The sequence below is a fragment of the Achroia grisella genome, unplaced genomic scaffold (genome assembly GCF_030625045.1).
Source record: "Achroia grisella isolate CSIRO2021 unplaced genomic scaffold, CSIRO_AGI_Agris_v1 utg359, whole genome shotgun sequence".
NCBI lineage: Eukaryota > Metazoa > Arthropoda > Insecta > Lepidoptera > Pyralidae > Achroia > Achroia grisella.
The window spans coordinates 318828-342142 of NW_026712817.1; the positions used below are offsets into that span (position 1 = coordinate 318828).

General features: G+C 33.5%; 4 protein-coding genes across 4 annotated transcripts; 2 read left to right on the forward strand and 2 right to left on the reverse strand.

The window, feature by feature from the left end:
- Positions 1 to 402: 402 nt before the first annotated feature.
- On the forward strand, positions 403 to 1496 carry LOC131843967 (G patch domain and ankyrin repeat-containing protein 1 homolog). The gene has a single exon (XM_059192754.1). It carries the CDS (start codon positions 529 to 531, stop codon positions 1453 to 1455), a length of 927 nt encoding a protein of 308 aa, XP_059048737.1. The 5' UTR covers positions 403 to 528; the 3' UTR covers positions 1456 to 1496.
- An 899-nt stretch (positions 1497 to 2395) lies between these two features.
- LOC131843950 (congested-like trachea protein) lies at positions 2396 to 3790 on the reverse strand. The gene has a single exon (XM_059192736.1). The coding sequence runs from the start codon at positions 3443 to 3445 to the stop codon at positions 2549 to 2551; it is 897 nt and encodes a 298-aa protein (XP_059048719.1). The 5' UTR covers positions 3446 to 3790; the 3' UTR covers positions 2396 to 2548.
- A 441-nt stretch (positions 3791 to 4231) lies between these two features.
- LOC131843926 (SWI/SNF-related matrix-associated actin-dependent regulator of chromatin subfamily A-like protein 1) lies at positions 4232 to 16103 on the forward strand. Its single transcript, XM_059192712.1, has 14 exons — positions 4232 to 4646; positions 5385 to 5500; positions 6574 to 6674; positions 7285 to 7419; positions 7975 to 8080; positions 8402 to 8485; positions 9171 to 9351; positions 10072 to 10222; positions 10783 to 10947; positions 11438 to 11594; positions 12180 to 12311; positions 12753 to 12878; positions 13998 to 14057; positions 15823 to 16103. Exons 1-14 carry the CDS (start codon positions 4271 to 4273, stop codon positions 16069 to 16071), a joined length of 2139 nt encoding a protein of 712 aa, XP_059048695.1. The 5' UTR covers positions 4232 to 4270; the 3' UTR covers positions 16072 to 16103.
- Positions 16104 to 18579: 2476 nt separating this feature from the next.
- On the reverse strand, positions 18580 to 20988 carry LOC131843906 (serine protease inhibitor dipetalogastin-like). Its single transcript, XM_059192690.1, has 2 exons — positions 20865 to 20988; positions 18580 to 19579 (listed from the first exon to the last, which is right to left on the reverse strand). The coding sequence occupies exons 1-2, from the start codon at positions 20875 to 20877 to the stop codon at positions 18939 to 18941; spliced, it is 654 nt and encodes a 217-aa protein (XP_059048673.1). The 5' UTR covers positions 20878 to 20988; the 3' UTR covers positions 18580 to 18938.
- Positions 20989 to 23315: the final 2327 nt, after the last annotated feature.

The following is a 23315-nucleotide window of genomic DNA, read 5'->3' on the forward strand; positions in this document are numbered from 1 at the left end:
AAAACATTGATATTTCCTATATTAATAACAATAAGTTTAATCAAATTGAATAAAAGTATTATTTGCGGTAAATTTAATACCCGCATTGACATTGACAATCAATGACATGGGACTGGACAGGACAACTGACACATATCATCAAACAATGATTTCAATAGCATTCTTACCTATGAACCATAACTCAATATTATTCTTAGGTACATACGCTTGTTATTTAAGGTCTTATTGTAATTTTTATATAACTCATCATCTATAACTCTGACTAGAGAAAAATAACTTCAAATTAATTTTGCCTGAATGGATTATCCAAAGCCGTAATATTAGTCCTGTATTTAGCCGTCACTGTCAGTTTTATTTTTGACATTAGTTTTTGTTAAACTCAAATGTATTTGTGATCTGTGCTGTGTATAATATAATTTTGTATTTTATATTTTTTATGCTAAATTAATAATATCCAATGTCCGCCATTTACAATATAGTACCATAATTATTTATTTTAATATTATTTTACATTACTAACTATCAAAAATGCTGGAAAAGCATTATAGTAACTTTGTGAGGCCAAAGTCACCATTAGAAAGTGTGCATAAAGAAAAACCCACCCACAAATATTTAACAGGCGAAGAAGCCAAGCGACTTTATCTGGAAGAAGTTAAGGAAGTAAAAGATAGTATACAAAGGGACATATATGAGATTCCTTCAGCTAGAAGAGACAAACGAACTCGCGAATCTCAGATAGAAGAAATATCTGTTAAGGATTTGTTAATGTCGGTGCAAAACAATGATGTTGACACAGTGACACGAGTGCTTGATAACAGCCCAGATAAGATTAATATTATTGATGAGTACGGTTGGAGTTTACTCATGATAGCATGCCAGGCCAACTCTGTAGATACTGTTAAAGAACTTCTAAAAAGGGGCATAGATACAACTGTTAGAGATAAAGCTGGTAACTCGGCTCAAAGTTTAGTAATTAAGAACAAAAATTTTATTCTTGCTAATATATTGTTAAGTGACAAGAAATGTAAAACAGAAAATACTAACATATATAACAGTAATAAAAAGGTTAAATTAAAAGAGGAATATCTGTGTGAATTATGTAACAAGTTATTTACTAACAAGGCTGAACATTTGTCATCTACCATACATAATATAAATGCTAGTAAGGGCAAGAAAATACCAGCAAACTATGTTATTCCCGAAACAAATAGAGGCTACCAGTTGATGTTGAAAGTTGGCTGGGACAAAGATTCTGGCTTAGGGCCGGATGGTTCAGGAAAAAAGTATCCAATTAAAACAATTCAGAAAAAGGACAGAAAAGGTCTTGGTAGCGAAAGAAAGAAGGAAGATAAAGTAAAAAAGGAAATTGGTAAACATCAGAATAGAAAAATGGTAGCAACAGAATCTCACAGAAATAGAAGAATGGAAATAGACTTTAGAAGAGAATTTTACTAAAATTACCAAAAATAATAATATAATAATAATAATAAAATAAAAATTACCATAAATTGTTGAATTTGTTTTTTTCACCTTCTATATGAATGTAGCTTTTACTATTATTGTTAGTTTTTTAAAATATACAAATGTTTGCATAATTGCAGATTATATGATCTAAATATATTGCTTAACATAATTTAAAAACTACACTACTTAGCTTTCTACTATTTTACTAATATCTATATAGAATATGCTTTTGTTTGCATAATACAATGAAAGAAAATGGTTACATTTAAATATTAATTAAATCTGTACGAAAAATAGGCAGTATATGAATATACATATTAGTAAATAAAAATAAAAAAAAGTCATTAGTAAGTACCTAATAGTCAATAACTTATAAGCACTTCTATTCAATTCTAGATGAATAATGGAATTGTCATTATTATGAGATAAAAAAATATTACTATACTTTGATTATTATGTAATATCAAGTATTATTGTAAATCCAAAACAATCAAATGTATAAAAAAAATGAAACACAACTTCTAAAAATATTCTTTTAATTTCATAAGGCAGTGTGATTATCCTAAATGTAAGAACAATATCCAATTATCATTCTTAGTCTCAAATATGTCTTTCCAAACAATTACATGACTATTAACTTTAGTTTGTGTGGTATACTAATAAAAAATATAATTCATATATTTATATTCCATTAATTAAAACTGTACATTATGTTGTAAACTTGTATATATATTTTTGGAAAATATTGATTTAACATTATATATTTACATGTGTTGAAAATAAATAAAAGTATGTATTTAATGTAAAAAGTTAATAAAAGCAATTACATATTGTGAAATAAAAATTAAGTTTCCTATCTGTAACAGTTTGTGTCCATTTGCAGCTTATTGATTGGCAGCCTTGAATGTCATGGAAAACAGCAAATAAAATCTATACTTCATACAACATTATATTTCATATAACAATATTCGATAGAAGTTACATTTCCTGCATAACACATTTTTACAATAACACCTAAAGTAATTCTTAATAATAGTGATGCTATAAACATTGTTCTAAAATTTTCCTTATCATTTAAAAGCTATCAAAAGCCTGGTGCAACCCAATCGAGGAATTTAATAGCTAATTCAAATCCAACAAAACAGGCTGCATTAGCAGGGAAAGCCCTGATCATAACTGGCGCTACTCCTTTATACAGAGCTGTAGGTCCTTCCCTCTCCATAAGCTGCTTGAAGACATCTCTCATGCCATTTGGATATGTTCCCTCGGGAGCAGTCTGCAGTCTACTCTTCAGCACATCAGCTGGCATGCCCACTAGCCAGTTTGCAATACCAGCAAACCCACCTGCCACTATTGTTGCCATCATTTTCAATTTGGCACTAGCATCTTCTGGTGTAAGGACCTCTTTAACCCACTCATATGTCATAAAGTACATACCACTCGCTGGGACGTCCCTGAGTATGGTGGCGACACTGCCTTTATATATACTCCTCATACCACCCTCAGCATACAACTGCCTGGCACAGTCGACCATGCCATTATATTTTTGAGGAGCATTACCACCTTGTTGTATTTGAAGTAGACATTTAATACGTTCTCCTGGTGCCATGATGGACGTCGTGAAGATACCCGAGAACGCGCCCGCCGCGAACAGCTCAGGTTTTGTAAGAACTTGGTTCTCATCACTTTTTATTAGTTTTTTACCTAGGCCAAAACCAAAGAAACTAATAGCGAATATAGGCGCCACTCCGGTCAGCGGCGCCGACATGCCCTTGTAGAGGCCACGGAAACCTTCCTTTTGAATTGTTTTCTTGAAACAATCCCAAGTACCCCCATACAGGGCCACTTCGCCCGGCTTGGGTAACTCCATAGTCTGCAGTCTCACTTTTATAGTGTCCATAGGATGTCCAGCTAACACTGTACATACACCGCCAAACCCACCACTTAGAAAATATTTTATAGGAGAACTATTTTCAGACATATTTGCCTTGGTTCGTTCGTTCGCTTCGAAAGGGAAAGCAAGGTAAGTTGTCGAACTAGTCTACCAAACGGACCTGTGCTCACAGCACACCTGTTGAACTGTTTAATTTTGTTGATACTCTTGATACGCTGTGATTGATATTACTACAATCGATGTCAAAGTCCAATTGGTTATGTTGATTGTTGATCAAGCCAAGTTTAAATTTTAATAAATTATATCATTTCTATAATTATTTGTTTTATGAAAATGTAGGTAAAGTTATAGCTTCTGTATAAATTAATAAGAAAATAAAATACTTGTGCGTGCTTTTTACTTTTGAATTAAATATTAAATAAAAACAATATCTATTTATATTCTAAAAACACGAACGAAACATATATTTACTCTGAATGACATTTGTCATAGACGTCACTGATATCTGAAACTTGTAACACCGACTGTCAAATTGACATCAAGTCCTTGTTATTATTTTCACACAAGTAAAAAAATAGAAATCTAATTATTCTTTCAAAACGTAGACAGTATTAATATTAATAGTCTAAGTTTCAAAACCAATTTTATTTTTCTACTTACTGCAGTTTCTCAAATTCAAATGATTGTTTTATTTACCTTCTTATATAGTTTTAGAATATTGTTCAAAAACAACAAACAGTAAATTATACAATCCCAAAAGCCTGTGATAAAATGTAAACTTTTTCAATATATAGTTCGAAAATGATAATCGTATTATTGTTAAATAGAATTAAGATTTGTATTAATTTTTGCCTCGAATAATGTGAAGAACATTTTGATTCCTGTGCCTTTTAGTAATAGTGTTTTAACTTAATGAATGTTAAAATGAGTTGTACAAAAGAGGAAATTGAAAGGAAACGTCTAGCTGCATTACAGAAACGACAGAATAAAAGTGATCAAAATCAATCTCCAAATAATTCTACAATTGAAAGCACTAAATTATCAAGAGACACCACTCTATGGCATAGCCCAGGTCCTGTTAGGAATTCACATAACAATAGTAGAAACTTTCATCCATATGTTAAAGCAGGAAATTCAAATAATACAGAATCTCAGAACATTGTCCCTGTGGGCAAGGTGGTGACTGGTACTGTGTATTTGATATCTGAAGGTAGATTTGAAGTGAATCCTTCAGAGTTTTGCACACCACTTGTTAATGTATTTAAAACAATACCTTCTAAAAGTTATGGTGAGTGTTATGTATTCTGATATATTGCATGCCTAATAACAATCTGCATTAAGTACGAAAAAAAAGTATATATTATATCAGTATTATTATTCTTATATTAAAATAATAATGTTACATAGTTAATATTGGTATGTAGTACATTACTTGCAATAGGGGAAGGGGATTGTTGACCTCATTGCTAGCTGATGTTCCAGGCGGGGTTGACCATACTGTTCCCTCTGGAAACCATCATAATAAAGGAGTTGAACCATCATAATAAAGGACTTGTCATGATAGGTTAGGCTTGTTTTTACTGGATGACAATGAAATGATGCACCTGCCTGCGCTAACGGTTTACGCTGGTGGGACCCCAGTGGAGGATGATAGGATGAACATGAGGTCAGGTTAGTTAGCCCATCATGATAAATTCATCAAGAAATTTATGACAATGGTTTTCAGGGGGAACCGCGTGGAGGTCAACCTGACATGGTACATTGCTAGTAATGGGTTCATTAGTCTACATTACTAATAATCCCATTTCCCCCCATGATAGACTTAGGCATGTTATGATCATGATGATCAAACCTGACCTTATGTTTATCATATCGTCCTGCACTGGGGCTCGGCCAGCATAAACTGTTAGTGCAGCCAGGTGCATAAATCTATTATAATCAATAAAAAAAATAGGCCTCTAGTCACACTAAGAATTCCTTTCCCATGTCCACATTATATTATAAGAACAATTCATTTAATTTTCAGATGCAAGTACAAAGTTATGGAATTTCTCAATAAGTGATTATAAAGATCTGATGAATAAAGTGGCACACATGGCCCCCCATATAGTGCTGGGTCCACTACCACCATATGTCTTGAAGGTGAATTTCATTTTAACACATAAATCGCCATGTCAGTCATATATGTCTGATGCTAAGAAGTTCTACATGAGCCATGTCAGTCATATATGTCTGATGTATGTGATTTGGTAGAAAGTCACGGCAATCACAGATATCTGACACAAACAATACATTTTCATTATACATATATATATTTCATACATTTCATTTTCAGGTTTTGTTCCTCCTGCCAAGCTTGGCAGGAACAAATCTGAAAATTTCTTTGCTTATTACAAACTAATGACACTGCTTGTCGAGAAAATATAGTTTAAATATAGGGCTATGTCAGACATATATGTGTGACATACAAAAAAGTGTTTTTCTGGGAAATTTGTAAAAAAAAAAATCTGTGATACATTAAGTTTCCTTGATACATTTTTAACTAAATTATCTATTAAAGTTACCATGGCTAATATGAAAATTTTTCTGATGTTATTGTGGCGATTAACATGTTAATAATGGTTTTTTTGTGATAAATATTGTTATACAGTTATATACAATAGTTTTTCATACACTGGAATTTAATTTGATCTTTGACATAGACACTTAAATATGTAAACAATGTTAACAAACTGCGTTTTAAAAAATATATAAATTTATTTAAGTATCCTTGCCAGTATTTCTCAAGACTTAACTGGATGTCAAAGAAAGTATCAATGCAAGAAAACAAGAAAACTTGACATTCATAAACAACTAAAATGTAGAACACTAAACTATTAATATTACTACTAAATGTAGAAATAAGATGTAGGGCACATAAAGATATGATTGTTTGTTTTTCTGTTATAACAGTATATTGGAATTTAATGTAGTAATGGTAAAACAGATCAAATTCTAATATAGTAATTAATTAATGAGAATTAAAAAATATGTTATTTCAATTGCTCATTCTTTGTGAAGATTCTTTCTGCTTCATTTATTCATCATTTAAGAGTCTTATTCAAATTGTATTTAAACTTACCTTAAATAAATTTACCTTAAATATTAGTATAAAACTAAATATGTTTTGAAAATGATACTTGATAAAAATAATGTTTGATTTAATTATATTACAGGTTCTGAATGAGGAAATGTTGGACATAAACTCTGTTGACATATCACCAATAGAATCTACTATAAGACACAAGTTGATGCCATTTCAAGAACAAGGAGTCAGGTCAGTTCCTTATATATGTATATAGTAATGTAATAGTTATATCAACCCAAAAACAAATTAGAAAAGTCATAAAATTGAAACAAAGTGGAAATATGAGAATAAATTTTGAACTTTTCACAGAAACTATTCTTTCTATCTATATGGGATTAAAAAAAACCTAGGTATTCGATCTTTTAAACTCCAATATAGATTTTATATTACAAAAAAATAGTGGCTCTGTTTTAATTATATTATTCAAAAACTTAATAACTGTCTAGTATTATAAAATATCATATAATTTCAAAGTTACATAACATAACAAAAGATTTAATAATCCGAATTATACCATAGAGTTCAAATCTGATCAAATCAATTCTGCCTGACACAAAAACAATGGTGTGTCTATTTACATATTTAATTTAACTGAAGTGAAGCAAACATAAATATTAAACCACAAATTCATCTGAAGCAGGCTAGATTCCTATACATTACATTACATTGGATTAAAATATACCAAGAGAAATGTGGCCATGTCAAGTGTTTTGTTCGTCATAATATCAACAGTTGACAATGCTTAATCTCAGACTACCACACATGTAATGACAGTCTTGATGATGTTATATAATTTCAGATTTGGCATATCACGTCGTGGACGCTGCATGATAGCTGATGATATGGGCTTGGGCAAAACGTTTCAGGCTCTTGCCATAGCCAGCTACTACCGACATGACTGGCCACTACTTGTAGTCACTACATCCTCCATGAGGTAATTATATTATTTAAGTACTAGTGATATGTACAGAGTGTAGTACATAACAGTCAGCGCCGCAAAGTTAACGCTGCGGTAGTGAATGCCCAAACAGCTTATGGAGTATTGGTTATTAAGTTCTTTTATAAAATCATCAAATAATCAAATGGCAACAATAAATAAAGCAACTACACAACGCCGTCTATTCTGTTATTAATAAAAAAAATAATAAATTTGTGGATGGTGTATTAGTAATATTCTGAAAATTAATTATGCCTATTTTTTTCAATTTCCTTTAGCTTATGTGTTGTTATATAACAACATACAAACTAAAGGTGGAACACCATATTTAACAACATACTATATAAATATTTCATCATAAATAAAAAAATTGAATTGAATTGGCAGTTGATTTTGTTGCCAGTTCTTCTCAACTGAAATAGCTAACTGAACTCAATGGTGAATTCTGTGATAAAAAAATACTTGTATAGGTGGCCGGAAGCATCCTATATTAATTAACAATTTTAACTACTTCAATTTTAAATTTCTTCAATTTTAAATTTATTTTCACAGAGAGACATGGCAAACCAAGATCCATGAGCTTTTACCTTCGGTGCCATTAATGAACATAGTCACGTTAACTACAAGCAAAGATACGCAACTCGTGGCGGACAAACATGTATGTACCACCTAACATATTTATCTATCTTCACGACGTTTGTCTTATGGAGTGGGCAGAAATAATTCATTGTTTCACTTCAAATATTAATAACAAAAATTGACGTTTATAAGTGGCTAAATGATTTTTGATTTGATTTGATTTGACTTCTACTGTGTCCCAGCACACATTTTTTTATATTTCCCTGGCCTCTCTGACCTTTCTTCATGATTCATTCATTCTCTTAATTCTACGCGTCAAATTAAAAAAAGTATATATCTAATGATGTTATAATAAATATGTAATAATTATTACCCTTCATTCTGATAAATTTATTTTCAGACAGAAGTTGTTATTGTTAGTTACAAAATCACTGGAATGCATACAGATCTGTTGAAGAGCAAGAAGTTTGGTGTAGTTATTATAGTAAGTATATTGATTAAATAGTGTTGTTTTATTTATTGACTAGCTGATCCCGCGACATCGTCCGCGTGGAATTTAACTTTATATTTCTAAAATAAAAGTAACCTAAGTTACTCCTTATTACATCAGCTACCTGCCAAAAAAGTCAATATCGGCCCAGCCGTTTCAGAGATTAGCCGGAAAAAACAGACAGACAGACAAAAATTGTAAAAAATGTTATTTTGGTGTATGTACCGCATTTGTATTCATATGCGTGTAGTAAAAAACTGTTATTTCAATATTACAAACAGACACTCCAATATTATTTATATGTATAGATTTAATTACTAAAGCGAAAATGTGTAGGGTCACTGTATCACAGTTAATTAACCTATTTAGGAGGCCAGTTTCCCTACCTCTCGACTGTTAATATATGTTTATATAAATTTAATTTTAAACAAACTGTAACTACATTAACCTTTGGACTAAATAATTTTTTATTAAATTTCATAATTATTGTCGCTAATATCAGAATTGGCTTATAGCATTTTAGAGTAATTTTCAGTGATTTTAAAATTCAATCTACCTTCCAACCACACTTTTTTATTTTTATTCCAATTTGTTTATAAATATAAATCTTTTGTTATTCCGAATATCAAATCTGTCGATTAGTGGAAAAAGTTAATAAATAAAATTTCCTAACGGACAGGACGAGTCGCACTACTTAAAGTCTCACAAAGCTCAATGTACGGTGGCTCTGAATAGCATCACGCGGCAGTGCCGGCGAGCTGTCCTGCTCAGTGGCACACCTGCTCTGAGTCGGCCCGCAGAACTCTACACACAGTTGGCGCTCATTGAGCCGGGCCTCTTTGGTTCCTACACAGAGTATGGTAAGATTTTTTTATCTATGGATATAGGCCATCTAGTCCCAAATTGAGAAGCTGTTACTAATATTATAAACGCGAAAGTTAGTGAGTATGAATGGAGGAATGGATGTTTGTTACTCTTTCACGCATAAACTACTGAACGGATTTCAATGAATGTTTACAGTAATATAGTTTATATATCGGAATAACACATAGGCTATAAATATCACGCGGCTGAATCCTCAGACACTATTCCATACCATTCAATATTGAGTAAGTGATATCAAAACTTTTAAGTACTATTTTTAAATATGTAACATATCAAGACTGTTACAAAGTTGTTTGTGTTTTTAACTTTCTTGTTATAGTTTAGTGTGTTTTATTCTAACATATAATAATGTTTAATTATTAAAGTAATGATTTACGAAAAGGATTTCATGTGTTGTCTCCACCGTACCATTAACAATTAAATAAATAACCCTGAACAATTAATACAGCGCTATTAGTCCCAAAGTAAACTGAGCTTGTGTTATGGGTACTAGACAAGTGATATAAATACTTAGATTTTTTTGTAAATCCATACATCCATACAATGCCTGGGTGTTTTCTATGTATATTATACATAACAATCATACTACATACCAGGAATCGATCCCGCGACCATCCGAAATAAAATGGTGGAAAATGCACATCCGGATCACAGTAATGGAGACATGCATAGATAAATTGTCTATTGATATGCAGGTAAACGTTACTGCGCCGGTAAACAAACAAATTTCGGCTGGGACATGACAGGACAGTCCAATTCGACGGAGTTACAAATAATTTTACAAAAGAAATTCCTCATCAGGAGGACTAAAGAACAAGTGCTGACTACCCTCGAAGAGAAGACTAGGTATGTTTATTAGAAGTTTTAATAAATATGTGAAACAGATATTGTTAAGTTATTGTAAATTTTTATGTTTACTTTATTAGTAGTAGTTTAGAACTTAATAATTCTTCTTATTAAGAACTTAATAATAATTCTTAGTTTTTATTTAATGTTGTAACTAATCCTGAATAATGTTTAGATTATGTATATTTAAGTTTGTTATTGTCCAATCTTATTAGTTTGTAATCTTGTTATTGTGCGTTTTTATGTTTACTTTGTTAGTTGTAGTTTAGAACTTAACTTAATATACTATCGTCGTTGTCGATCTCACAGTGTATTATTTTACTGATAAAAGCTATAACAGAATAGCACAGAGGGTGGACTCACTGCCCTCACTGAGTTATAGACCGTTTTGTCTCCTTCATTACTTTTATTATTGGGCAGCAATTGTATTAGTTTTTGTCTGAGACAAAGATGATTATTATATTATTATATTGAAGCAGACAATTTAGTACAAAATCTAACGCGGTAAAATACGTTTATATATTGTCTTCTTATTATATTTATTTGTTTGTTTAATTCAGGGAATCAATACTATTGGACCAGACATTACTACAGTTCACCAACAAGAACCGAGAGGAACTGTCGCAAATGGCGGAGAAATACAAATCAACCAAGTCTGGGGATAAGCACACAGCACTTATCAATTACTTTAGCGAGTCCGCCAAAGTTAAAATACCGGCTATTTGGTGAGTGAACACTAACAAGGGGAGGGCACGGTGTGGGATATTCACTTCGGGACAAGACTCCGTGTAGTAGTAGTTTCCCATAAGGGTATGCAAACCCTAAAGAATTATTTCAGAATGGCCAGTAGTTTCGGAAAAAAAAAGTACATCCCGGGAATCAAACCCTGATCGTCCGCGTAGTAGGCTGAGGCACTGCTGACTAGGTCATTTTGCAGTTCGTGCTAGCGATGAAAATAAACTAAATAAGTTTACACGTGAAGTTTCTAAGGCTTATTTCTTCGAAACTACTGGCCATTCTGAAATATTACTTTAGGATTTGCATATCCTTATGGGAAACTACTACTACATGGAGTCTCATCCCGAAGTGAAATAGTGTCTAGTACCTGTCTAGTGTATTTACCTAGTCTAGTACCCATAATACAAGCTCTGCTTACCGTGGGACTAGATGGCGCTGTGTTAATTGTTCAAGACTTATTTATTTATTTAATTCCAGCAAGTACATTAGACAGTTGCTAGCGGATGGGAGTACCGGCAAGTTCCTGGTGTTTGCTCACCATCGCAACGTGATTGAGGCGGTGTGCCTCACGCTGGACGAAGAGCGGATTAACTACATCTGCATAGTAGGCTCCACGCCGGCCAACACCAGAGCGGTATGTAACTAATTATTACAATGATAACCTCGGTGGTCTAATATTAATCTTATCTTAATCTTAGTCATATTATAAACGCGAAAGTTTGTGAGTATGGATGTTTGTTACTCTTTCACGCAAAAACTACTAAACGGATTTTGATGAAACTTTACAGTAATATAGCTTATGCATCAAAATAACATATAGGTTATATTTTTTTTATTAAAATTTAATGCCGATAAAACCGCAGGCACAGCTAGTGATATTATAAAAGCGAAAGTTTGTGAGTATGGATGGATGTTTGTTACTCTTCCTTACTACTGTAGCGCTGTATATGATGTGTCGCTACTTAATGTATTTACATCCTGTAGTATCTACGTAGTATGAGTATACAGGTGTAATAATTGAATTACAGTATAAATTTATTTGATAGTGTGCTACATGGCTTATAAATAACGCGTACACTACACGTACATAAACGTCTAATTTAGGAGTCATAAACAAGTGCAAGGATGCCGATTGTTGACAGAAATATTACAAGTGCATGCACAATGTTATAATAATCCATGTATTGTCCAGGGATATACGTAGAATGATGTTTCCCAGGACCTAGTGGACAGGTTCCAGCACCGCGAGTCGTGTCGGGTGGCGGTGCTGTCCATAACTGCAGCCAGTGCTGGTCTCACGCTCACAGCGGCTGATCTCGTACTATTCGCAGAACTGCACTGGAACCCTGGGGTATGCACCGACTGTTCATAAGACTGTTTTGCAAAATGCTGAATTTAAATATGCCAGCGATATGATAACACAGTAAGGAAGTTGTTAATAATGGATATTTTTTAATGAATGATGATGAAATGGGACTCACGTCTCGCCCAGATATGACACAAGTCGAGTATAAAATGATAGGATAAACATGAAATCATGTCAGATACAGCAACAGTATAGCAAATTTGCCATGAATTTACCCGAAGATTTCTAGTGGGTATTGTTACTACATTTCTAGGAATGGGACCTCTAGTTCCCATACCCAAGTGTTTGGTATGGTTCCTACATTGCTAGCAATGGGACCTCTAGTTGTGTTGGTGGTTACTACATTACGTGCAAAGGGACCTCTAGTACTCATTACTACTTGGGTGTCGTGGTTGATACTCAGCGAGGGTGGTGTGTGGTGTCCAGATCCTGACGCAGGCGGAGTCTCGCGCGCACCGACTGGGGCGGCGCGGCGCGGTCGTGGCGCGGTACCTGCTGGCGGCCGGCACCGCCGACGACCTCATGTGGCCGCTGCTGCAGGGGAAGCTCAATGTGAGTGTTGTGACCGGCCACCGGTGGTGGTGGTGGTGGTGGTGGTGGTGGTGGTGGTGGCGCGGTACCTGCTGGCGGCCGGCACCGCCGACGACCTCATGTGGCCGCTGCTGCAGGGGAAGCTCAATGTGAGTGTTGTGACCGGCCACCGGTGGTGGTGGTGGTGGTGGTGGTGGTGGTGGTGGTGGCGCGGTACCTGCTGGCGGCCGGCACCGCCGACGACCTCATGTGGCCGCTGCTGCAGGGGAAGCTCAATGTGAGTGTTGTGACCGGCCACCGGTGGTGGTGGTGGTGGTGGTGGTGGTGGTGGTGGTGGCGCGGTACCTGCTGGCGGCCGGCACCGCCGACGACCTCATGTGGCCGCTGCTGCAGGGGAAGCTCAATGTGAGTGTTGTGACCGGCCACCGGTGGTGGTGGTGGTGGTGGTGGTGGTGGTGGTGGCGCGGTACCTGCTGGCGGCCGGCACCGCCGACGACCTGTTGTGACCGGCCACCGGTGGTGGTGGTGGTGGTGGTGGCGCGCTGCTGCATGTGGCCGCTGCTGCAGGGGAAGCTCAATGTGAGTGTTGTGACCGGCCACCGGTGGTGGTGGTGGTGGTGGTGGTGGTGGTGGTGGTGGCGCGGTACCTGCTGGCGGCCGGCACCGCCGACGGTGGTGGTGGTGGTGGTGGTGGTGGTGGTGGTGGCGCGGTACCTGCTGGCGGCCGGCACCGCCGACGACCTCATGTGGCCGCTGCTGCAGGGGAAGCTCAATGTGAGTGTTGTGACCGGCCAGCGGTGGTGGTGGTGGTGGCGGTTGTCATGGAACGGTACCTTAAACCAGTATTCAGTCTACCACTTGTATCACGCTTGCAAGCTGTATGACTTCTCGTGGTTGTGCAGCACGAATGGCTCTGCTCTAATTGGAATATACCACACTTCTTCAGAATATTTCTTCCGGACGCCGATCCTCCGTCTTGTTCCTTTTGTATGTATAAAAAAAGTAGAAAAGTAGTTAATATTTCTGTCAGTTGTCTAGTACCTACAACACAAGTTCTGCTTGACTTGGAACTAGGTGGCGCTGTCTGAATTGTCCTGATTTATAATTATAATTAATTTTTTATTATTGTATGTTCTACAGGTATTAAACAACGTAGGTCTCAGCAAAGACACGTTTGAAGACACCACTGTGAAACATCAAGTAAGTATATACATCTAGTAGGCTTTTTATGTAGCTTGAATAGCAAACAACGTCAGCTCACCTGATGGTAAGTGGTAACCGTCGCCTATATACATGAACAGCGCTGCGAATATCATGTAAGCATGTGATGACCATGATAAATATGCTATACTGTTACAGCAAAATTATATGCAGTTTTTCAAAGTTACAACGCGCCGTTTACTAATTTGTCAGTCTGCCTTACGGTTGACTGGTAGAAAACGCCCTTAGGTGTTGTTCAACATATATACATTTATATATTGTATTTGTACAATCAAGTTTATAAAACTAAATAAATACAATGTGATTTCTAAAATCCATATTAATTTTATATGATCACGTTTTATTTATAACTGGCTACTCGCCTAGCTACCCATCTTCGCACGGGTATATGTATTATATATAAACCTTCCTCTTGAATCACTCTATGTATTAAAAAACCGCTTCAAAGTCCTATGCGTAAATGCGTAGTTTTAAAGATTTAAACATACATAGGGACGGACAGCGCCAACGACTTTGTTTATAACGACAATACTATGTAATTATAATGAAGAAGCCGTATAAATACTTTTATCTCTAAGATGTCATAGGAGCCGGCTAGGGAAATAATGCATACCGCTATCAGTGTAAGACAAGGAAAAGTTAAACAAAGCTCTATATCAGGCCGTTTGGCCACCATGGTAATATCCATTCACCACATGAAAGACCCGCACAGGACAATGGGTGGTTGGTGGTGTATTATTGTATTATATACAATAATTTGAAGAAACCACAAACAATACTACATTATACAATCATACAGATACATACAAGACAAAACGTACATAAATATTGAAATAACCGATTATTTGCACTTTAGTCGGCAAACAGGATCTGAAATCTTATTAGATGTTTACTTCACGCAGTGTTTTGTCGAATTTTTAAACGACTCAAATAAAATTAAAACAATTTAAATACAAAAGCATTTTTTGTTTTCTAGTCAGATTATTGTTACAGAAGATAATTTGTTTAAAATTTATAACTAGTTTCTTTTAATTATATATTAGTATAGTAGATATATATAATATAGTATTGTAAAAAAATATTAATATAAACAGATTTTTTTATTAAACATGATGGGAATTAAACTTGTGTTCAAATTTTTCAGCATTTATTTGTTTGAGAGAATAATAGACAAATTATAAATATTCACAAAATCTATATAAAAAGTTTATTATCACTAAAAGTATTATTAACTGAGACTTTTACATTCAAATCAAATCAAAATATCTTTATTCATGTAGCTCTATTACAGACTCTTATGATATGTCAAATCTACCGTCAGTGCTTTCGCTAAAAAGAATTGACAAGAAACTCACCTCTTATTATTTTCAAAGGAGCTTGTTCTCGTACATGATTACAAAATACAGATTCATTTTTAAATTCCATTAGTGCGAAAACTCTGACCACTAGCATATGCTATTGCATTTTTGTCAAAAAGAAATAATATGATGGCTGTAACACGGACAACGAACAAACCAGTTGTTTATTAGTACATACATACACTACTGTAAAAAAATGTACTGATATTATTACGTTTTTCACCAAGACTTCAATTATAAGACAAATCGTAGAAAATGTAACTTTAAAAGGTTTTAAGACATGTTTTTATGCAAATATTTTTTATGTAACGCGATGTGTTGAACTTTGTTTCTTTACACATTGTAGCCGTAAATGTGTTGATGCAAATGATATGTTTTTATTTCAGGACAGCAGAAATAATATATCTCAATACCTTAGTCCGAGTACTGTAAAAAACAAATCAGATTACATTCCGGGCACAAATATACGAAAAATCTCAACTGACACATCGTGTAATATGAGTTTACAAACACAAAATGGTGATAAGACTGATTGTAACGGTATCTCTGATGATGAGAAACTTGCTGATGCGTTCGCTGAAGACTCATTTTTTGATGAAGAAGGTGATGAATTATTAGCTAACATTGATTTATGATGTACATACTCAATAATTGTTGTTTTTTGCAAGTGGATTATATTTATTTAATTGTATTTTGTAGTTTTATTCATTGTTCTTTTTATTACGTTTAAATGTTTTGGATTATGTTATATTTTTTTTTATTATTCAATCTTTTTGATAGTATTTTTGTTCACCAAAAAAAATTAAGTTTGTTCTATGTAAATTGGAATTATTTAAAAAAAACGGGAGACTAAAACAAAAAAATGTCCATATTACACATTTAGGGCGTATTGTTTTAAATTCTGACTGAAGTCAGTCATATCTTGAAAGATACAATGTTATAATAAAGAATCATCGAAAATAGATCAACTGTATCATCGTTATTAGTTATATCTACATAAAAAAATGTAATTCTGTCATGGCGGTGTGTTTTTGTCTATAGTTTACTGTCGTCGATACATGACGTAATTCGTTCTAGAATCACCAAGATTGTGATAATTTCGAAATGGTGGTATAAGGAAATGGTTGCACAAGTGCTAATAATATTGACCATGAGCAGATCTAAAAACTAAAAAGATACTTCTTATGATATAATATACTATGTATGTTCTGTTTCATTGATGATTTTTGTAAAGGTACAATAAAGAGAAATAAATAAAAAAAACAAATTAGAATGATACACTGTGCTAATGATTTTTTTTCGAACTATTCTAATGCTGTTGGTCGCAACTGGCCTTTACAGCTTCACATAACGATAATAGACAAGTGGAGATGCCACTCCAAACCTGCGGAAGGACTTATAGTGCATCTTTACTATGGGTATGAAGAGATAAGAATAAGCTTACATATTTCTATAAAGCTTAGATCGAATATTTATATTTTTTTAATAATTGCTAAATTTCATAATAATAGTCATAATGGTTTAAAGAATTTCTGAAATTGACAATTTTATTACTTTAACCATGTTAGTTTACTTTTTTATATCTACTCAAAACACATAAAGAAATAAAAAAACTAAATTCCGACTATTCAAAAATACGATAAAAGAAATTATTCTCAACTGAATTTTTTATAAACTATTAGCTGACCCGGAAAACGTTGTTTTGCCATATAAATTAATAACGCTATAAAAAGGGGTTGGTGATAGAATGGTGATAATTTAGGGCTGTATTTTTTAATGCCACTAATTAAAAAAAATAAAAAATAAAGATAATTTTTTTATCGAAAAATTGTAAAAAATTTTTTGGGGTAAGCCACCCTTAACACTTAGGGCTATAAAAATTTGTTATAAATCTATTCTCAGCCTACTGAATATACATATAAAATTTCAACAAAATCGGTCGAGCCGCTTCGGAGGACTATATACACGAAGCCTGTGACTCTTGAATTTTATATATTATATTAGTTTTAGATACGTATCCAATCAACTAAGTATTAAAACAAAAATATAGAATAAATAAATTTATGTGTAGGTACTGGTACTTATTCATAAAAAAAAACATTGTATCATCATTAATTTTGTTGGTAATAATTCATAAAAACAATATAATTGTAACAATATTTTAACAAGAACGTAAATTTAGATAATTATTCACTAAGGGTCGTGAGTTCGCATTCAGAGACGTCACACTGTAATATTACGTTATCACTGTTATATCGAACGACGGCCTTGATGGTCTAGGTCGCGGGTTCGATTCCGAACAAACCGGTTCGATTCCGAGAGTACAAACATTTGTATTCATGATTATGATTTTTTATGTATTCGTCTGGGTGTCTTCTATGTATATTATGTGTGTATTTACAAACAAAATAATTAAATATTTGGACCCTGGACTAGATGGCATAGCGCCATCTAGTACAGGTCAGTCCAGGGAATTGTACATTGTTATTATTATAACCTACTGATTTAAAATTTCCTTCTAATTTGCGTAGTCACACAATACTTTTGCGGCAAAAGTTTTAATTAAGTTATTATCTTACTTTATTTTAATAAACTGGTAATGTAATTCCGTATTTTTCTATATAGATTTATTTTATCACAATATAATTAATATTAAATTGAAAGAAAAAAAATTGTTTATTTGGTACACTAAAAATAATAGTTAAATTTACATTTTATCGGTTTATATTAATTTTACAGTACCAAATAGGTCTCCGCTCAGCATATGTCGTGGGGTGGGGTGGGGTTCCACGACGCTGGTTTTCTGCCTGTTTTCTTTAAATTGGAATAACCGCTTTGAGATTATATTTCTCTCTGTCTGTTTAAATATATTATGAAAATAAAATTCAAACATAGTATGTTAAAAGAAGGAAAAACTATATATAAGTATACGAAATAAAAGTATATATATATTGGATGTCATTTAATATATATTTAATCTGATAAGGAGAGATTTGTTCACAAAAGAATGAAGACAGAACTCTTATGTATATTATATATATAACTATATATTCAGATATACAGATTTTAACCCAAAGGTTTCTATAATAATTTGATATCTAACTATTCATAAAACTGAATATGTATTTTTCTTTAGAATACTCATTTTATATGTTCTCACACATTTTTAAGTGATAGCAAATACCTATCGAAGTATAATTAATATTAAATTACGTAACTTAATCTCTACAGATAACTCGTTAATAAATAGTATAGACAGATAAACAAGTTCATGGACGTTGGAATAAATCTAAAATAAAAGCGATGAATGACGTCAGCATGCTTACAACGATAAAAAAATAATTGCAGGCCATAAGCCAATATGCCCAATCCGTCCACACGACACTAAAATATAAAGATCACAAAAATATTGCAACATCCGAGAGAGAACAGACTTTCGAATCGCGCTTCTAGAATCGTCTCGCACCTATCGCAAACGTAAACACTTGCATCATACTTTAGTTCACTGTTCACATGGGCCCTCTCTTGCTACAGTCGTCTGTTGACCTCTGCATTTCATTAAACATATGTTGTTATATGTACGGCCATCTGAACCACATACGGGCTTCAGTTCGCGGGTACAAGAGCACGGAGGGATGACGTCATTACCGGGGACCACTTTGACGTCGCTGCTGCAGGGTCCGAAGTGAGCGATACTCAGTGAGGGATTGAATTGTGTAGCGCAGTTCAGCATACAATCATTGCTGTATGTAGCTCCGTCAGAACCGCAGACAGGTTGCTTTTCCTTCGTGCAAGTGCACTGTGGAAGTTGAGCTACTCGTACGGGCTCCGCGCATTCTCCTTGGTAAGCGAATCGCACTGACGCTTCGCAGTTCAAATTACACATATTCGAATACGTTTTTCCGTCAGAACCACAGACGGGTTTGTATTCAAAAGTGCATATGCATACGGGTCGCTCTGTAGACTCGCAAGGTCCAGATTGCCTTAACGTGAGTGCCCTGTTGGTTACTTGTGCGCAATTTAACATGCATTTGTTGGAGTATGTCTCGCCGTTAGATCCGCAGACGGGGCGGTAGTCTCTGGTACAAACGCAGGGCGGCAGGGCACTCGCCGAAGACAGGTATAGCGCGAGCAGCAATACTCCTGTAATTTAATGAAATTTTAATGCTTAGTATGAGGACTTAGAAATATTTGGTATATACTATATTTGAATTTATATGGTAAATGGATCAAAATTATTTGTACTTTGTCACAATAACATTTATTGGTAAAGTAGGTATATAAAAATGTTTGGAGTTGTCACTAATGTTAAAATAATAAAGTACTAAAGTGTTTACATGTATTAATTATACCCGCTATATTATCTACTTTTTTTTAGACTTAACATAGTCTAAGTCTGTTCTTATAGAACAATCTATCTTTGTGTTACATTTTATTAAAATCCGTTCAGCCGTTTAGTCGAGAAATGCTAACAGACGGAGAGACATACATTCGCTTTTATAAAGAAGTATATTTAAATAAAACCCACGATACTCTCTAATAATGTAACTTTCTATAATTACAAGATATTTTAAATAAACCTAAGAATTTTTTGTGTTTACTTATAAACAAAAAATTATTGTCCTTAAAAATAATAATTTAGACAGACAAATTATATTGTACACTGTAAACGTAGTACAGCCCGTTCTGATTCTCCTAGTGAGTCTCCTATCCTTCATGAATATTGGAGACAGTGTGAACCATTATTATGCTCTTTTACTTTTAAATATGATTACATATAAAAATACTACTGTTTGATTTTACGGTTCAAAAACTGAACTTAATGAATATTGATACGGATATGGTACCTAATCAAAAAAAGGGCGGACATGGACACATAATATTGCTATTTTTTTTACATTAAAATATTAGTGTTACTGTATATTATATATTTTCCTAATTTTGTATTGAAATAAAATTCAGTAACTTGTATTTTTTTTTTCATTTCCAAATGAACTGAATGACCTTTCTTAGTGAGATCACTTCTTCGTTCGAGTTTCTAAAATAGTATATTTATAGCAATAAAGTTATTTCTCAAATTAAACTGAAACAATAGAACCATAAACAATCGAATCTAATTTCCACATGGCATTACTGTTGAGGAAAAGGTCCTGCAAGAAATCTACCACTGATTTACTAGTAACTACAGAAACAAATAAATTTAAAGAAATAATTATTTCAGATATAGGTATATGTCATTAAAATTCAATCAGCGTTGTTAATGTAAAATTATGAATAAAATTTGATTTAGAAAGATTTACGAATTAATTAATTATATCAAAACCCATTTTAGTTTAAATCAAACACCACTGTTATTTATTATTATTAATTAATTGTTAAAAAAAGGATCGTTTGCATCAATTAATTGTAATTTAATCCACTAACTTACCGTATTTAAACATCTTGACTGCAAAAATATAAAAAACAAAATTAAAAAAAGTATTTGTTTCAAATTCGAATTTCGAATCGTAGTTGAAATGTATTAATATTAATATTTAATAACCGGCCGTGTGGCACGCTTGTCGTGTTATGGTTGTTGCGGCGAGCTAGTGTTGCTTATATACGTAAATACAATTTACCTGCATTGACAACACGCTTTTGACATCATAGTCGTGATTCCCCGTGCGTCAGAAGAGTGGATGATTACAAAAATCTGGGTTAAATAAAGCTTGTTAAGTTGGAAGTGACGTAGTTCGAAATTATTTCAAATTTTCAGGAAATTTATGAAGCCTTCGTAACGCCCGCGTCATTTCAAACAAAATATTTTTGAATTGAGGACATCTTTTTTTTTTTATTGAAATGGAGGTAATCGTAATTTTTAAACAATGATTGCCTTGATTACTATTATTTTACCATGTATTATGTTATTAAAATCAATAAAAGCACTTTTGAATAGGCAATTTTTTTATTCTTCCACTCATACGGGGTGCAGACTTGTCACAAAAAGAATAAACAAGAAACTTGCGTATTGTTCTTTTAAATGAATGTTGCTCAACATTCAGGTTTTTTTAAGATTCTGCGTGAATACAATGCCAAATAGCAAAATTGATAAAAGTAAATAAATGTAACATCATTGTTATAACGTACCCTTCAACTGGAAAACGAATTAGCGATTATCAAATTATAAAGCAATTTGTACATACCAAATTTGTATTTATATATTATTTATTTAAACTGGCTACACAAAATACATATAAGAACCAATTGATGCTATATTTTTCGTGTTTTATATGCGGGTCGCTGATGATACTTTAATGGTATAGAGGACTTAAAAGGATTTTTTGTCATTAATAATAATGGACTGGTTTTCTCGACTGTACTAATGATATACGCTAGAGCGTATATCGTCAGTGGAACAAGAGATCCTGATCAGGATCTCTTGTTCACGCGGTCCTCCCTAGACCATGGGCTAGCTAGCCACGTAGAGATCGACTAATACGTTTAAATTACGTGGGAATTGAACCCGCGACCATCTAAAGGAAAGGCTGTGCTAAGCCACTACACTGCCGAGGTCGACATTAATCTGATTATTTACAACAATTACAATACATATAAAAACAAATTGTTGCTATATTTTTTACGTTTTATATGCGGGCTTGCCGATTACGACGGCACTTTCACAGAATGGTGGATGGTATAAATGTTGAGCATTGTCAGTGATGAGGTTTTAAGTAAATATTTTTTCTTATGTACCTATAGTTTATTTATTTAAGATTTATTTTCTATATAATGACAATTTTTAATTTATATTTCAAGTTTCATTAATTTTGTTTCTTTATATATGGTCCTTTATATATGTGAGTAAAAGCGTCCTCGAACTTGTTCCATGATTTTCTATTTGTAGCTACACTTATCCAATTTTCTCCTGCTATTTCTTTGATGTCATCGGATTAAACATTTTCTCTGTCTACCTCCTCGCCTTTTGCCTGCCGGGCCTGTATCTGTTTTGTTAATTGGTGAGCGAATTTGTTTCTTAATATATGTATTTTCTATAGCTTTAGTATACTTCTCTGTATTACATGCTGACAGGTAGAATTTCGTTTTCTATTTTTTCAGTACATTTGTTTGGCTTGCATAAGTTAAGTTTGGCAAGATGCAAGAATTATATATAGTTAACTACATGTATATATATTATACATATCAAACTTTGTCTTGAATCACTCTATCTATTGCTAAAACTGCATTAAAATTCACTACATTGTTTAAAAGATCTAAGTGAACAGACAGCGGAAGCGACTTTATTTACTATTAATGATAACCAATCAGTGATACTCATGCGTTGCCATTCCAGAGCTTATTATGATATCATGTCAGGAATCCTGCCATTCATTCTAAACTCATAACAACAGTCAACAATCTATAAGACATACATATAAACAAGCAAGTAATTTCAAGAAAAAAATAGGTAAAGCTAAATTGCGTCGCTAATTACTAAGTAGAATAAATATTTTTAAAAATAGTTCCGAGTAGAGTATGTTGTGATAATGATTTAGCCAATGTCACACGTATTACATAATGTGTCACAGTTATTTTAAGCATTTCAAATGATTCCCACGATATAAAACAAATACGTGACAAATTCACAATGAACGGAACAACCGCGTATTTATAATCACATTCACAGGGAATCAATAAATGACGATATAAATGAACGAGCTTGATATCAGCTTGTTTACTTGTTTTGTAGGTTATATTTTAGTTAAAAAAAATTAACTATTATAATGCTGTAACTGGCCGTTACAGCTTTAGAACAGAAAATGGTGGCGAGAGCAGAGAACACCCTAATCCACGAAAGTTTTACAGAGTGGTTGAAGACTATTTTATTAAGGCCGTTGCACGC